The sequence below is a fragment of the Nerophis lumbriciformis genome, linkage group LG04 (assembly GCF_033978685.3).
Source record: "Nerophis lumbriciformis linkage group LG04, RoL_Nlum_v2.1, whole genome shotgun sequence".
Classification (NCBI taxonomy): domain Eukaryota; kingdom Metazoa; phylum Chordata; class Actinopteri; order Syngnathiformes; family Syngnathidae; genus Nerophis; species Nerophis lumbriciformis.
Genome location: NC_084551.2, coordinates 48,686,518 through 48,703,413, shown reverse-complemented (window position 1 = coordinate 48,703,413; position 16,896 = coordinate 48,686,518). Strand labels below are relative to the sequence as shown.

The window sequence follows — 16,896 nt, the reverse complement described above, 5'->3', positions numbered from 1 at the left end:
CCCGCCATGTTTGTTTGTGTTGGCTTCACTATGTGACGTCACAGGAAAATGGACGGGTGGTTAAAATCAGGCACTTTGAAGCTTTTTTTTAGGGATATTGCGTGATGGCTAAAATTTTGAAAAAAACTTCGAAAAATAAAATAAGCCACTGGGAACTAATTTTTAATGGTTTTAACCCTTCTGAAATTGTGATAATGTTCCCCTTTAAGAGTGGTTTATTTATTTATTTTTTTAAATGTTGTCTATTTTATCTAATGTGACATGTGGAAATGAAAACAATTCCAAAGGTGGCAGAGGAAGTGGAAGGTCAGGCCATGGTGGGAGGCCTTGGTTCGTCAGCGGTGTCGCCATGTGGAGCTAATTGTTAAGGCCCAGGCGTGCACGGGCCGGCCGTGGGCTCACGCTGTATGAAGGAGACATACCGCCGCATGTGTTTTTTTACGAGGCCTATAAAAACCTTCCTCTGTCTTGGGCTCAATTGCCACCCTGCATGATTTATGTGCGCATATTTGCGGCGCATCGCGCCATACCACAGGCTGGCAGATGGCCAGAAGCATGAGTGTGTGCGCCAGTGAGTGTGTTCGTGCATGTTTGGTAAGAGTTGCCTCATGTAGGTCTACATGATAGATGTCATCAGGCTTTAAATCAGGCGGCTAAATTATATCAGCCTGGAGATATTCTACTGATGTTGACTTGAGAGTGAGAGTGCCAATTAAAAGGCAGATGATTTTCATGTCGTCATTCCACTAGTTTGCCAGCTCGCTAAACTATTTATCCTTTTTTTATATATATTTACTACAGAATCTCTGCAAGACGGATCGAGGTTGGCCTCAAGAGAGTTTTGTAAGGAATGTCTCCAACTACCAAGTATCTCGGCTTAAAACGGGGCATTTTGAGGGACAAATAAAATTGTTGAGCCTCGCACGTATTGGTCTCCCGCTTCAAACAATAAGAAAGAGTTCTCACTCTGTTTATTTATATACCCGTAGAATTAACTGAACGCATTGAGCCCTCTTTTCAGTCTTTTTTTTTTTTTTTTTTTTTTCTTCAGGCAATGACATAAAAAAGTACAAAGTTGACAACACATAATAATATAAATTAATATAGTGCAAAAGGTAATGTATAGTATGTAATGCATGATTGTGCAGTTTTGCCTGAAAGGGAGTGGGAAGAAGATAACTTATTTAATCCCACCCACGGTTCTCCATTCAGTGATTATTCACATGAGTTCACTGTTACTTTGTTCAAGGATTATAATACAGATGTTGTATCATAGTGGCATTACCACAGGTAACAATAATTATTACACTGTAACAATAATTTGCATCAACAATGTAGGAATAATGAATATACCCATCCATCCATCCATCTTCTTCCGCTTATCCGAGGTCGGGTCGCGGGGGCAGCAGCCTAAGCAGGGAAGCCCAGACTTCCCTCTCCCCAGCCACTTCGTCCAGCTCCACCCGGGGGATCCCGAGGCGTTCCCAGGCCAGCCGGGAGACATAGTCTTCCCAACGTGTCCTGGGTCTTCACCGTGGCCTCCTACCGGTCGGACGTGCCCTAAACACCTCCCGAGGGAGGCGATCGGGTGGCATCCTGACCAGATGCCCGAACCACCTCATCTGGCTCCTCTCGATGTGGAGGAGCAGCGGCTTTACTTTGAGCTCCCCCCAGATGACAGAGCTTCTCACCCTATCTCTAAGGGAGAGCCCCGCCACCCGGCGGAGGAAACTCATTTCGGCCGCTTGTACCCGTGATCTTGTCCTTTCGGTCATAACCCAAAGCTCATGACCATAGGTGAGGATGGGAACGTAGATCGACCGGTAAATTGAGAGCTTTGCCTTCCGGCTCCGCTCCTTCTTCACCACAACGGATCGATACAGCGTCCGCAATACTGAAGATGCCGCACCGATCCGCCTGTCGATCTCACGATCCACTCTTCCCTCACTCGTGAACAAGACTCCTAGGTACTTGAACTCCTCCACTTGGGGCAGGGTCTCCTCCCCAACCCGGAGATGGCACTCCACCCTTTTCCGGGCGAGAACCATGGACTCGGACTTGGAGGTACTGATTCTCATCCCAGTCGCTTCACACTCGGCTGCGAACCGATCCAGCGAGAGCTGAAGATCCTGGCCAGATGAAGCCATCAGGACCACATCATCTGCAAAAAGCAGAGACCTAATCCTGCAGCCACCAAACCGGATCCCCTCAACGCCTTGACTGCGCCTAGAAATTCTGTCCATAAAAGTTATGAACAGAATCGGTGACAAAGGGCAGCCTTGGCGGAGTCCAACCCTCACTGGAAACGTGTCCGACTTACTGCCGGCAATGCGGACCAAGCTCTAAAACTGATCATACAGGGAGCGGACCGCCAAAATCAGACAGTCCGATACCCCATACTCTCTGAGCACTCCCCACAGGACTTCCCGAGGGACACGGTCGAATGCCTTCTCCAAGTCCACAAAGCACATGTAGACTGGTTGGGCAAACTCCCATGCACCCTCAAGGACCCTGCCGAGAGTATAGAGCTGGTCCACAGTTCCACGACCAGGACGAAAACCACACTGTTCCTCCTGAATCCGAGGTTCGACTATCCGGCGTAGCCTCCTCTCCAGTACACCTGAATAGACCTTACCGGGAAGGCTGAGGAGTGTGATCCCACGATAGTTAGAACACACCCTCCGGTTCCCCTTCTTAAAGAGAGGAACCACCACCCCGGTCTGCCAATCCAGAGGTACCGCCCCCGATGTCCACGCGATGCTGCAGAGTCTTGTCAACTAAGACAGCCCCACAGCATCCAGAGCCTTAAGGAACTCCGGGCGGATCTCATCCAACCCCGGGGCCCTGCCACCGAGGAGCTTTTTAACTACCTCAGCAACCTCAGCCCCAGAAATAGAAGAGTCCACCATGTTTGTATAATAGTTTAAATCGATTAATAGTTTGGCATTGTTTGTGTTGTAAGTCCAGTTTGTTCCATAGTTTTACTCCGCATACGGACACACAAAAACGTTTACGAGTGGTTTGAGCTCTCGGCAATAAGAAATATCCAAAGCATCTCAAGTTATGAGCCTGCACTCGTTGTAGATTAGGCGGCAATAATTTGTTAAATGCTTTATATAAGATTATTAATGTATTATATTTAACAAGGTCATCAAATCCGAGCAACTTTGATTGCATAAACAGATTATGAGTAAATAACCAACGTTGTGAATGATCCGCACTGCTCTTTTCTGTAATATGATCAGAGGATGAATTGTGTTGTGGTAAGTATTCCCCCATACTTCAACACAGTATGTAAGGTATGGCAGTACCAAGGTGCAGTATAGAGTACGGAGTGCATTTTTATTAAGGTATAGTTTTGCTTTGTTTATAATTGAGAGGCTTTTGGAGATTTTTGTTTTAATGTGTCTAACATGAGGTTTCCATGATAGTTTACTATCAATTATTACTCCCAAAAATGTATGCTCATTTATGATTTCAATTTGGGTACCATCAATACTTATTCTCTGTTCTGACGTTATGTTGCGATTTCCAAACATTCACAATCTTTGTCTCGGTGGACGGAGACCGAGACCGCCAGCTTTATACACACAGGAGAGAAGAGCGAGAAGATCCGCAAATTAACAACGATTAAGAGGGGAGAAAAAAATATGACTACAAAGCCAAATGTTCCATTGTGGTAATACTCAAATCGGATGGGCAATATGAGCCCATCAACACGGATGAACGAGCGAGAATGCCGTGATGGCAACAAACAAAAAGTATGGCCTAGTTTTTCCAACAGGGAAAAAAATGCATGATGTTCAATATTTATTTGAATTAAATTCTTGCTAACGGAGATGAGAGTCAATTTTTTATGTTTATTTAGGATAACAAAGTATTTTTCGGACTATAAGTCGCAGTTTTTTTCATAGTTTGGCCGGGGGTGCGACTTATACTCAGGAGCGACTTATGTGTGAAATTAATAACACATTACCGCAAAATATCAAATTATATTATTTAGCTCATTCACGTAAGAGACTAGACGTATAAGATTTCATGGGATTTAGCGATTAGGAGTGACAGATTGTTTGGTAAACGTATAGCATGTTCTAAATGTTATAGTTATTTGAATGACTCTTACCATAATATGTTACGTTAACATAACAGGCACGTTCTCAGTTGGTTATTTATGCCTCATATAACGTACACTTATTCAGCCTGTTGTTCACTATTCTTCATTTATTTTAAATTGCCTTTCAAATGTCTATTCTTGGTGTTGGATTTTATCAAATAAATTTCCCCCCAAAAATGCGACTTATATATGTTTTTTCCCTTCTTTATGATGCATTTTCGGTCTGTGCGACTTATACTCCGGAGCGACTTATACTCCGAAAAATACGGTATTTACCTTCCAATTACAGTACAATGGCAAACAATTTTACATTCATGAGTAATAAAAGTTTATATCCATTTAAATGGTTATTTGCAATATTAGTATTTATCATGATAACATTACATCATAAACTTTTTGTAGTTTTTATCTGTTATGTTTTCAGTTTAAGAGCATGATGTAGACAAAAGCTCTGAGTCTGTCTGCATAAAGCCAAATATTTTTAAAGTAAATTATTGTATGTTGTTCTGCAGGCCTCTCTAACTTTAACACATCAAACCTTATTAGCCACATCCATTTTTTGCACGAAAACCTTTTTCCGATTTGTGTAGCCCTAACAATACCGTAGCAAACAACTTCCTTTAAAGGGGAACATTATCACCAGACACATGTAAGCGTCAATATATACCTTAAAGTTGCAGAAAAAAGACCATATATTTTTTTAACCGATTTCCGAACTCTAAATGGGTGAATTTTGGCGAATTAAACGCCTTTCTAATATTCGCTCTCGGAGCGATGACGTCACAACGTGGCGTCACATCGGGAAGCAATCCGCCATTTTCTCAAACACGAGTCAAATCAGCTCTGTTATTTTCCGTTTTTTCGACTGTTTTCCGTACCTTGGAGACATCATGCCTCGTCGGTGTGTTGTCGGAGGGTGTAACAACACGAACAGGGACGGATTCAAGTTGCACCAGTGGCCCAAAGATGCGAAAGTGGCAAGAAATTGGACGTTTGTTCCGCACACTTTACCGACGAAAGCTATGCTACGACAGAGATGGCAAGAATGTGTGGATATCCTGCGACACTCAAAGCAGATGCATTTCCAACGATAAAGTCAAAGAAACCTGTCGCCAGACCCCCATTGAATCTGCCGGAGTGTGTGAGCAATTCAGGGACAAAGGACCTCGCTAGCACGGCAAGCAATGGCGGCAGTTTGTTCCCGCAGACGAGCGAGCTAAACCCCTTATCAACCCTAGCTTCCCTGGCCTGCTGACATCAACTCCAAAACTGGACAGATCAGCTTTCAGGAAAAGAGCGCGGATGAGGGTATGTCTCCAGAATATATTAATTGATGAAAAATTGGGCTGTCTGCACTCTCAAAGTGCATGTTGTTGCCAAATGTATTTCATATGCTGTAAACCTAGTTCATAGTTGTTAGTTTCCTTTAATGCCAAACAAACACATACCAATCGTTGGTTAGAAGGCGATCGCCGAATTAGTCCTCGCTTTCTCCCGTGTCGCTGGCTGTCGTGTCGTTTTGGTCGGTTTCGCTTGCATACGGTTCAAACCGATATGGCTCAAAAGCTTCAGTTTCTTCTTCAATTTCGTTTTCGCTACCTGCCTCCACACTACAACCATCCGTTTCAATACATGCGTAATCTGTTGAATCGCTTAAGCCGCTGAAATCCGAGTCTGAATCCGAGCTAATGTCGCTATAGCTTGCTGTTCTTTCCGCCATGTTTGTTTGTGTTGGCTTCACTATGTAACGTCACAGGAAAATGGACGGGTGTTTATAACGATGGTTAAAATCAGGCACTTTGAAGCTTTTTTTAGGGATATTGCATGATGGGTAAAATTTTGAAAAAAACTTCGAAAAAAAAAAAAGCCACTGGGAACTGATTTTTAATGGTTTTAACCATTCTGAAATTGTGATAATGTTCCCCCTTTAAGTTGAATTCATTCGGAATTAACAGCCTCTGTTTGAATGGAGTGAGCCGCGGAATGCACCAACACTAACGCAGTGTCTGAGAGTGAAAAGATGAGCGGTTTAGTGGTCTCGCTGTAGTCCAGCTCTACTGCCTCACAATGACACACTTTACTTCCTGTGACGATGCAGAGCCGTTGAATGCACGTTGGGTGGTGCGTTTTTTAGGTGGCTAAGCGGGTATTTGCCCCCCAAAAAAAAAAAAAAAAACTCAAAAAAACCAGGACAGAGGAGGCCATTGATGGCTCATCTCAGCGACGAGAAGCAGCTGAGTGCACACAGAATGAGGTTCTCATGCATGTAATGTACCTTTAAACAAGGGCCACTGACCCAGGTTGTGTTGGTGAGCTTTAAAAGAACGCCAGACTTGTCATTGTCATCTTTGTGGGGATGAACTCAAGACAGACAGCGGAGGAGATACCTGTACAGGCCGGCTGGGTGGAGTACTAATCAGCGGGGCGGTGCCCATGGCGGAGGCGGCCGTGAGGCTGCGCTCCCTCTCATCCTGGTAGATGCGGTCGCGCTCGGCCTCGGGAAGCTGCAGGAAGTTCTGCATGGCCCGCAAGTTGACCAGCAGCGACTGTGAGGCCGTTTTTGGATCTTCTTCTTTGCGGAGGATCTCTGACAACAAGCCCTGTGGTGGTGGGAGATAGGAGGTCACATGACACGATGCTTACTGGGTCATTCTCCTTTTTTTGACTTAACATTTTTGTGGGCTACTTAGAAGAATTCAATGATAGTATTAAAGCACCCCCTGTGCAACTCGGGCTTCACGTGAGTTCGTGGACAAGCATGACGCATGCGGTCACGTTCTTCCCAAAGCCCCGACCCACCACCAGAAATGTCAAAAAGATCAGGGCATATGGAAGTAAGTTACGACCGCTATAATTTGTCCACCACAAGGGGGCATGTTATTGGTGTGGAATTAAAAATCAAGTCATGATCAGACCACAACCTAAAAGACTCATGCCAGTTTGGAAGGAGTAATGTGAAGCAGTTTCGCCACCAGGTTCCGCCCACAGCAAATGGGTACCAAAAGGTACTGACTCTTTAGGGCAGGGGTGTCCAAAGTTTTTGACCTGGGGGCTGCATTGGGCTAAAAAAAAAACCTTATACATATACAGTACAGGCCAAAGGTTTGGACACACCTTCTCATTCAAGCGTTTTCTTTATTTTCATGACTACCGTATTTTTCGGACTATAAGTTGCAGTTTTTTTCATAGTTTGGCGACTTATATAAGTTTTTTTTCCTTTTTTATTATGCATTTTTGGCAGGTGCGACTTATACTCCGGTGCGACTTATACTCCGAAAAATACGATATTTACATTGTAGCTTGTCACTGAAGGCATCACAACTATGAATGAACACGTGGAGTTATGCACTTAACAAAAAAAGGAGACATAACTGAAAACACGTTTTATATTCTAGTTACTTCAAAATAGCCACCCTTTGCTCTGATTACTTTTTCATGCCTTCTGGCATTCTCTCGATGAGTTTTAAGAGGTAGTCAGCTGAAAGGGTGACAATCTACAACGTAAATAGTCATGAAAGTAAAGAAAACGCATTGAAATGAGAAGGTGTGTCCAAACTTTTGGCCTGTAATGTACTGTATATATATATATATATATATATATATACCGTATTTTTCGGACTATAAGTCACAGTTTTTTTCATAGTGCGACTTATATATGTTTTTTTTCCTTTTTTATTATGCATTTTTGGCAGGTGTTTTTGGATCGGATCGGCTGCCGATATTTGCCAAAAATTGCGTATTGGCAAGGCATGGGAAAATGCCGATCCAGATCCAGTTTTAAAAAAAACTCCGGTCCATGTTTTCCAACGCACCGATTTAAATAATACATTCCACTTTTTTGCTGCTCCCTAATTTCCGTTCCGCATTTTCCAGCACACCTTCAACACATCCACAGGTCTGTGGATTCTCACGCAGTTGCTTTTAGCTGCTGGCAGTACACGACAGGCTCTTCTCACTCCTTCCTGTGTCTCCCTCTCACAGACAGCAAGTGCACCTTCTTACACACGTCACATACTGTCACGTCACACGTCACATACTGTCACGTCATACGTCACATACGTATACGCCCTCTCCCAGCAGAGACGTAGCAGCATGGCTAACGTTAGCTGTGATGCTAGCGCAGCCGTGCGAGCAACGCTCACTCTAAGGTGCTCGCCTGTGCAATTGCGCACTGTTTAAGCGTCCTCTGCGCATAGCAAATCTATGCTACGCACAAAATCAAATAAAAAAATAAGCGCATAACAATTTTCGACACACGGACACGACAGAGAAAACAGTTTTCGTCATTACTGTTCAAATATTGTGACGTCTGTCGAGACGCTTATCTCCATTCGGTGCCACACGCACACACCATCAAAATGACGAGGCAAAAATTTCCACATCAACACCGTATGAAAAAATTAGTGATTTTTTTAGTTGTGATTTCCTTCTCTGCATGAAAGTTTAAAAGTAGCATGTATCAATGCAGTATGAAGAAGAATGTTTTAATGTAGACATGCAAGCCTTGAAAGAACATTTTGAAAATCAAGACTACATTTCCTGCAAATGGGTGCATTTCTACCCTATATTTTAACTTTAGATTTATTCTCATATCAAACTCTTTTGGCTGTCTTTTTGACACTTACATCCGGCGCCCCCCTCCACACCCTGGATTATAAATAATGTAAATAATTCAATGTGATTATCTTGTGTGATGACTGTATTATGATGATAGTATATATCTGATAGTATATATCTGTATCATGAATCAATTTAAGTGGACCCCGACTTAAAAGTTGAAAAACTTATTGGGGTGTTACCATTTAGTGGTCAATTGTACGGAATATGTACTTCACTGTGCAACCTACTAATAAAAGTCTCAATCAATCAATCAAAACACATAGAATCATCATACTGCTGTGATTATATGCATCAAGTGTTCATTCAAGGCTAAGGCAAAATATCGAGATATAAATTGTGTATCGCAATATGGCCTTAAAATATCACAATATTAAAAAAAGGCCATATCGCCCAGCCCTAGTTCAATGATGCCATTTCTGTTTGTCATGTATAATTTTGTCTATTTTGTGTTTATCCTTGAATAAACAGGTCAGTTTCTTGTTACCAACCATTGTGTATTATTCAAACTCCCCTAATTCAGCTGGCTAGTTGTTATCAAGAGTACTAAAACCCTTTTCAACATGATTCTGACAACTAAGTAGGCTAAATAACTTTAAACTTTAATACATGCTCGGATAGGCCAGTATCGGTCAGTATCGGTATCGGTCAGTATCGGTATCGGATCGGAAATGCAAAAACAATATCGGTATCGGATCGGAAGTGCAAAAACCTGGATCGGGACATCCCTAATATATATATATATATATATATATATATATATATATATATATATATATATATATATATATATATATATATATATATATATATATATATATATACCGTAGTTTCCGTACTATAGGGCGCACCTAAAAACCTCCAATTTCCTCAAAAGCTGACAGTCCGCCTTATTATCCGGTGCGCCTTATATATGGACCAATATTGAGCCACAACAGGTCTCGCAACTGCGGTAACTACACCGACTTCATTTTCCTCCTTCTACGGCTGCTTACCGTAGAAGAAGAAGTGCTTCTTCTTTTACGGGGGAAAAAATTAAGTTGCCGGCTACTTACCGTAGTTGCGAGACCTAAACTTTATGTAAAGACCCAAAAATGGCTCCTATTAAGAGATACGCTTACGACGCAGAGATTGAACTCAAGGCGATCAGTCACGCAGTAGAACACGGGAATAGAGCAGCAGCGAGAGAATTTAACATTAACGAATCAATGGTGCGGAAGTGGAGGAAGCAACATGATGACTTGCGCCACGTAAAGAAGACTAAACAGAGTTTCCGAGGGAACAAAGCGAGATGGCTACAGTTGGAGGACAAACTGGAACAGTGAGTTGTTGAACAGAGAGCAGCAAGTAGAAGTGTCAGTACAATCACTATTTGTTTTGTTCACATTCCCTTTAGCGCAGCTCCAGCTAATGGATGGATAACGTAACCCCAGCCTCTACTGTAGCATCTATTCTATGCGCCTTATAATGTGGTGCGCCTTATATATGAACAGCGTTTTAAAATAGGCCATTCATTGAAGGTGCGCCTTATAGTGCGGAAAATACGGTATATATACATATATATATATATATATATATATATATATATATATATATATATATATATATATGTATATATATATATATATATATATATATATATATATATATATATATATATATATATATATATATATATATATATATATACATACATATCAGTGTAAAATGTAAAAAGAAAACAATTAATTAAATTGTTATATGTATCCAGTGATTATACTATAAAGTTATTTTCCATTTAACTTCACCAGTTTTAGATTATTTTTATTCAAAATCGCTGAATTTTCACATTTGCCGTTCAAATACTGAGAAGAGACGGTGCGGTGATCAGCAGCCAGTTGAGGCACGTCACTCAGTTGTGCCTAAACATGGATTGCGGACTCGGCTAACTGCTGGCCTGCTGTGCAGTGAGACCGTATTGCTATATGAACTATATTATACATTTCCATAGTTTAGTTAGCTGAGGTATATAATGTACAGTGTATTTTGTCAACAACTGTATGTGTGTAAAGTATTTCTTGTGCAGAGCAATCATAAAACTGCTGCGAAGACGCACTGTGTGAGGCTCGCAGTAATCCCGCCTCCTGGTGCCGGTTAATGCACCCCCGCCACAGAATGCACCCCGCAACGGGAGCGCCACACCAACCAAAGCCCACACCCAAACCCTCCACGTGCAAGACCGAATCCACCCAAAAAAAGTCACTTAACAAGAAGCCAAAAAGTGCAAAAACAACAATGCTCGCGCCGGAGGAGCCGTGAACGACTGCAGGGACACAACATTAGGTACACCTGCAGACTGCAGCACGGATTTCATATTTCATTCATTCACAACTCCTCCAACACGAACACCACTGTTCCCGCACTTATAAGTAAAGGTAAGACCATAATAACGTTTTTTTATTAAATGTGCTTTTTTGTGTGCTACAGTTTGCATGTGTAAAGTTAAAGTTTAGTTAAAGTACCAATGATTGTCACACACACAATAGGTGTGGTGAAATTTGTCCTCTGCATTTGACCCATCCCTTGATCACCCCCTGGGAGGTGAGGGGAGCAGTGGGCAGCAGCGGCGCCGCGCCCGGGAATAATTTTTGGTGATTTAACCCCCAATTCCAACCCTTTATGCTGAGTGCCAAGCAGGGAAAAATGCTGGTATGAGCTTTTAAACAAAACCCGTTAACTGCTGCCAATCAAATGGTGAATAAGATACTCTTTAGGGTTCATATGTTTATAAATCTGACTGTGATGAAGTCAGTGCCTCACCAGCCATCATCCTCACCGCACGTCACTGATACATATACACATGTATATATGTATGTATATGTATATGTGTATATATATATATATATATACACACACATATATATGTTTGTGTGTGTGTACATATTATATTATTATGATGGATATATAATTAATATACGTGGATATTAAGAGTATGTGTAAAGTTGGACTCCTGATTGTTTACTTCCGTGACGACCTTCTTAAAGTTGATGTAGAATGATCATATCTGCTGTACAAATCTACTTTAAAGGGGAACATTATCACCAGACCCATATAAGCGTCAATATATACCTTGATGTTGCAGAAAAAAGACCATATATTTTTTTAACCGATTTCCGAACTCTAAATGGGTGAATTTTGGCGAATTAAACGCCTTTCTATTATTTGCTCTTATTCACATCGGGAAGCAATCCGCCATTTTCTCACTTTCGTCGGTGTGTTGTCGGAGGGTGTAACAACACGAACAGAGACGGATTCAAGTTGCACCAGTGGCCCAAAGATGCGAAAGTGGCAAGAAATTGGACGAAATTTGTTCAAAATATGAGGGTGTGGGGAAAGCCGACGAAATGGTCAGTCGTTTGTTCCGCACACTTTACCGACGAAAGCTATGCTACGACAGAGATGGCAACCGTCCCTTATGCCACCGAAGATGATCAAGAGAAGAATATCGACCGTAGCTTCCCTGGCCTGCTGACATCAACTCCAAAACTGGACAGATCAGCTTTCAGGAAAAGAGAGCGGATGAGGGTATGTCTACAGAATATATTAATTGATGAAAACTTTATTCATTACTCGCGGTTTTACGTAAATTATTATACATAAACTGTGTTTACCAATAATTTAGCTTAAAAACATTTAATTTTTTCAATCATTCAAGTACATTCGGGTAGTCTTGTGTAATGCAGTATTTTGTGTCTATTTAGGTATGGTTAACCTGAGTGCTGAAATCGTGGAAAAAATATGTTCTTAGCGTGCCTGAAATGGGCTGTCTGCACTCTCAAAGTGCATGTTGTTGCCAAATGTATTTCATATGCTGTAAACCTAGTTCATAGTTGTTAGTTTCCTTTAATGCCAAACAAACACATACCAATCGTTGGTTAGAAGGCGATCGCCGAATTCGTCCTCGCTTTCTCCCGTGTCGCTGGCTGTCGTGTCGTTTTCCTCGGTTTCGCTTGCATACGGTTCAAACCGATATGGCTCAATAGCTTCAGTTTCTTCTTCAATTTCGTTTTCGCTACCTGCCTCCACACTACAACCATCCGTTTCAATACATGCGTAATCTGTTGAATCGCTTAAGGCGCTGAAATCCGAGTCTGAATCCGAGCTAATGTCGCTATACCTCGCTGTTCTATCCGCCATGTTTGTTTGTATTGGCATCACTGTGTGACGTCACAGGAAAATGGACGGGTGTATATAACGATGGTTAAAATCAGGCACTTTGAAGCTTTTTTTAGGGATATTGCGTGATGGGTAAAATTTTGAAAAAAACTTCGAAAAATAAAATAAGCCACTGGGAACTGATTTTTAATGGTTTTAACCCTTCTGAAATTGTGATAATGTTCCCCTTTAAGGAAAGAGAAGTGTTGGATACTTCTCTTGTTGCCTTGTTTGTATTTGACTTCATTAAATGTTTGGGTAGAATTGTATTAAGCAAAACCAGTTTTCTTTTAAGTAATATAGAAATTGACCAGGGCTGTTTATTCTATGGAAGAATGCAGTTAATCATAGAACTGGCACACAATGTTATTAAAAAAAAAGTATTGAGAATCGTTTTGAATCAAGAATCGATTCTGAATCGAATCGTGTGGTGCCCAATGATTCACAGCCCTAATAAATATGTTTTTCATTAAATATGTATTTTTTTACCAGAATTCAGACAGGAAATCAAATGTTTCTTTTTGCTTCCCAGATAAAAACCTTTCATTTTAACCCCTAGAAAACAAATCCGAGAAACATTTTGCGTGCATATACAAAACTCTTCTTAAAGTCTCCCCGGGCAATCTTGGACATATTCTCGGTGAGCGTTGGTGCAACACAGCTGGCAATCAGCGCGTGCGCTTGTTTCCTTCTCAATAGCGCAGGATTCGCTCGCTACCAGACAGTGAGGAGCGCGTGATTGGGCCTTTTTAGTCGTCTCTTGGCCGCACACTGCGCCGATTCTCTCGCCGTCAATAGGTGTGATTTGCTATTAAAACAAGGCGATGGAGAAATGTGTGCTGCTTCTCAAGTCACGTTTGAACGTCATGAGTCTAAATGGGTCATCATTTCATGTCCAGAAAGGATGTTTGAGTGGACTGCACACACCCTATGTACTAGAGATGTGCGGTTTGCGGACACAACCGCGGAGTCCGCGGATTATCCGCGGGTCGGGCGGTTGAAATAAAAAAAAATTAGATTTGATCCGCGGGTTTTTTAGATTTTAAATAGATTCAGGCGGGTGGCAGTTAAACCAATTCGGAAATATATATACATAGTTAAATGTTGTTACCCACATACGAAAACGAGCAGGCACCTGCAGCATATGCCACAACAGAAGAAGAGAAAAAAAAAGAGATGGCAACGCCGGCAACAAACGTGGTACGCGACAAACTAAAAAAGGGAATACTAAAGACCAGGGGAAAAAAAGGCCAGAAAAGTTCAGCGTGGACTCGTTTTTATGAGGTTGTAAATCAGGATGATAGTAATGCTGGCTACGTGATTTGCAAGAGCTGCGGCGCTGTTTATGTCTACGACAGTCACAAAACCGGGACATCTAACATGGTGCATCACATTTGTGCAAAACCCCGAACCTCCACAAACACCCTGAGCATGAGCAGTTTCGTCTGCCGTGATCCCAGAAGAGTGCCACAGGATGTTAAAACAAGATAGAACGCAGCTGCCTGCAGCAGTTTGAGTGGCGCGAGCGCGCTCAGCGCGGCTCCCAGATGATTGCGCACTGGTGTGCGTCTGGGCCGTGACAGCGTGGCACGCATTGAATGTCTCTGCTACATTGGATCAGTCTCCTTTCTTTAACAGGCAAAAGCTTTATAACCTCACTAATGCCTTGCGTCGTCTATATTAGATATATAACAACGGGCGGGTGCGGGCGGGTGCGGTTTTGATTAAATGTTAGTTCGGGTGGATGCGGATGGTTGACGACTTTTGTGATGCGGTTGCGGATGAAATAATTGCCTATCCGCGCATCTCTACGATGTACTGTGCTGTAACATCCTGACTCTTCTCCTCCCCTACGCCCCCTCAGGCGCACCTCCTGCGCCGACAGCAGCTCCTTTAAAACCCCCCACCTCACCTCCGCCCCCGCCGCTTTTATTAGCACGCCGGAATTAAAGGGAAAAAAAATAAGAAGCTAATAAATAATCCCCCAAAGGTGGACTCTCTGGTGGACTATGAGCACGGAGAAGACTGGCTGTTGTTTGCGTGGGAAACTGTCATCCTATACGTGTCCTACACTGAAGGAGTGGAAGGAAAGATGCATAGGTCTATTAACATTGGAGGTTGGAAGTCGGAAGGTCGGAAAACCGGATGGCAACAGCCACCAAAGCTATTCTCGCGCTTATAAAGAACTTAGGAAAAATATGCAATCTTCAAACACACTGGATGAAGAGCAAACAGATAGGGCTGTGAATTTTTAGGCAACACACAATTTGGTTCGATTCTTGGGGGTAACGATTCGATTCAGAACTGATTCTCGATTCAAAACAACTTTTTCCAATAACATTGGGTGCCAGTTCTATGATTGACTACATTCCTCCATAAAATAGATATAAAAAAAACTCTGATAAATGTCTATATTACTTTTGTTTAAACAAATGTAATAAAGTCAAATACAAACAAGGCAACAAGGGAGTTATCCAACACTTCTCTTTTCTAAATTAAATCTGTACAGCAGATATGATCATCTACATCATCGGTCCCCAAACTACGGGCTGCATCCAAAATTGGGTCCGCGGGAAGTCCCAAGTTAAAAAAAAAAAAAAAAAAAAGAATTGTATTTATTTATTTAATTATATATTTTTTTTAATCTGTCCTTTCTGATCCATTTTCTACCGCTTGTTACTCTCGGGGTCTCCTAGCCACTCAGGCAAATTATATTATCTAAAAATGCATTTTCCCATCGATAACGTGACATCGCGCTTGCGCCGCAGTGTCGGGCGAGCCCGCGAAAAGTTATACATACCGTATTTTTCGGATTATAAATCGCAGTTTTTTCCATAGTTTGGCCGTGGGTGCGACATATACTCCGGAGCGACTTATGTGTGAAATTATTAACACATTACCGTAAAATATCAAATAATATTATTTATCTAATTCACAGAAGAGACGAAGCAAATGTCAGCAATCGTCACACACATGTCAACCAATAAGAATTCGGCGGGGAAGGGTCATGGCAGAAGTGCATTGTGGGTCATGGGATGCTAACTGCTATATACTATATGCTACTGCCGTAGCTATTAAAATGGATCATTTGAACATTGGCGGTAACTTATAAAAACTGAGAAGGGCTGAACAAAAATGGCACCGAAAAAGAAATCATATACTGCAGATTACAAATTGGGCGGAGTGAAATATGCAGCAGAGAACGGCGATCGAGCAGCAGAAAGAAAGGACGGTAGCGGCGCATACCAGGAGCGACAACGAGGAAAAAGATTTCATGGGATTTAGCAATCAGGAGTGACAGATTGTTTGGTAAACGTATAGCATGTTCTATATGTTATAGTTATTTGAATGACTCTTACCATAATATGTTACGTTAACATACCAGGCACGTTCTCAGTCGGTTATTTATGCGTCAAATAACGTACACTTATTCAGCCTGTTGTTCACTATTCTTTATTTATTTTAAATTGCCTTTCTAATGTCTATTCTTGGTGTTGGATTTTATTAAAAAATGTTCCCCCAAAAATGTGACTTATACTCCAGTGCAACTTATATATGTTTTTTTCCTTCTTTATTATGCATTTTCGGCCGGTGCGATTTATACTCCGGAGCGATTTATAATCCGAAAAATACGTGAAAAATGTATTTTTTTAAATCAGTTTTTATGAGTCACTTTTGAAGTACATATTACTAGTATTTATTTTTGGAATCAGCCTGACCTAAGCCTTGATAATAATATTTGTGATTAACACATGTTTTTCTATCATTTGACAAGGTTGTGCACTTTAAGTAGGTTATATGTAATTGTTGAATATGGTTAAGATTCTGTGAATTACATAAGGGCTTCACGGTGGCAGAGGGGTTAGTGCATCTGCCTCACAATACGAAGGTCCTGAGTAGTCTTGGGTTCAATCCCGGGCTCGGGATCTTTCTGTGTGGAGTTTGCATGTCCTCCCCGTGACTGCGTGGGT

The 16,896-nt window shown here is 41.7% G+C and overlaps 1 protein-coding gene across 7 annotated transcripts in view; it reads right to left on the bottom strand.

Annotated features, from left to right (window-relative positions):
- The window catches only part of satb1b (SATB homeobox 1b), a 250,029-nt gene that overhangs the window by 78,502 nt on the left and 154,631 nt on the right, over positions 1-16,896 (bottom strand). For 5 of the 7 annotated variants that reach the window (XM_061956591.2, XM_061956583.2, XM_061956599.2 and 2 more), the window contains exon 9: positions 6,502-6,714. The exons of the other annotated variants lie outside the window; for them this stretch is intronic. In XM_061956591.2, coding sequence (XP_061812575.1) covers positions 6,502-6,714 — 213 coding nt within the window. The remainder of the gene's footprint in view (positions 1-6,501; positions 6,715-16,896) is intronic. 7 annotated transcript variants of the gene reach the window in all.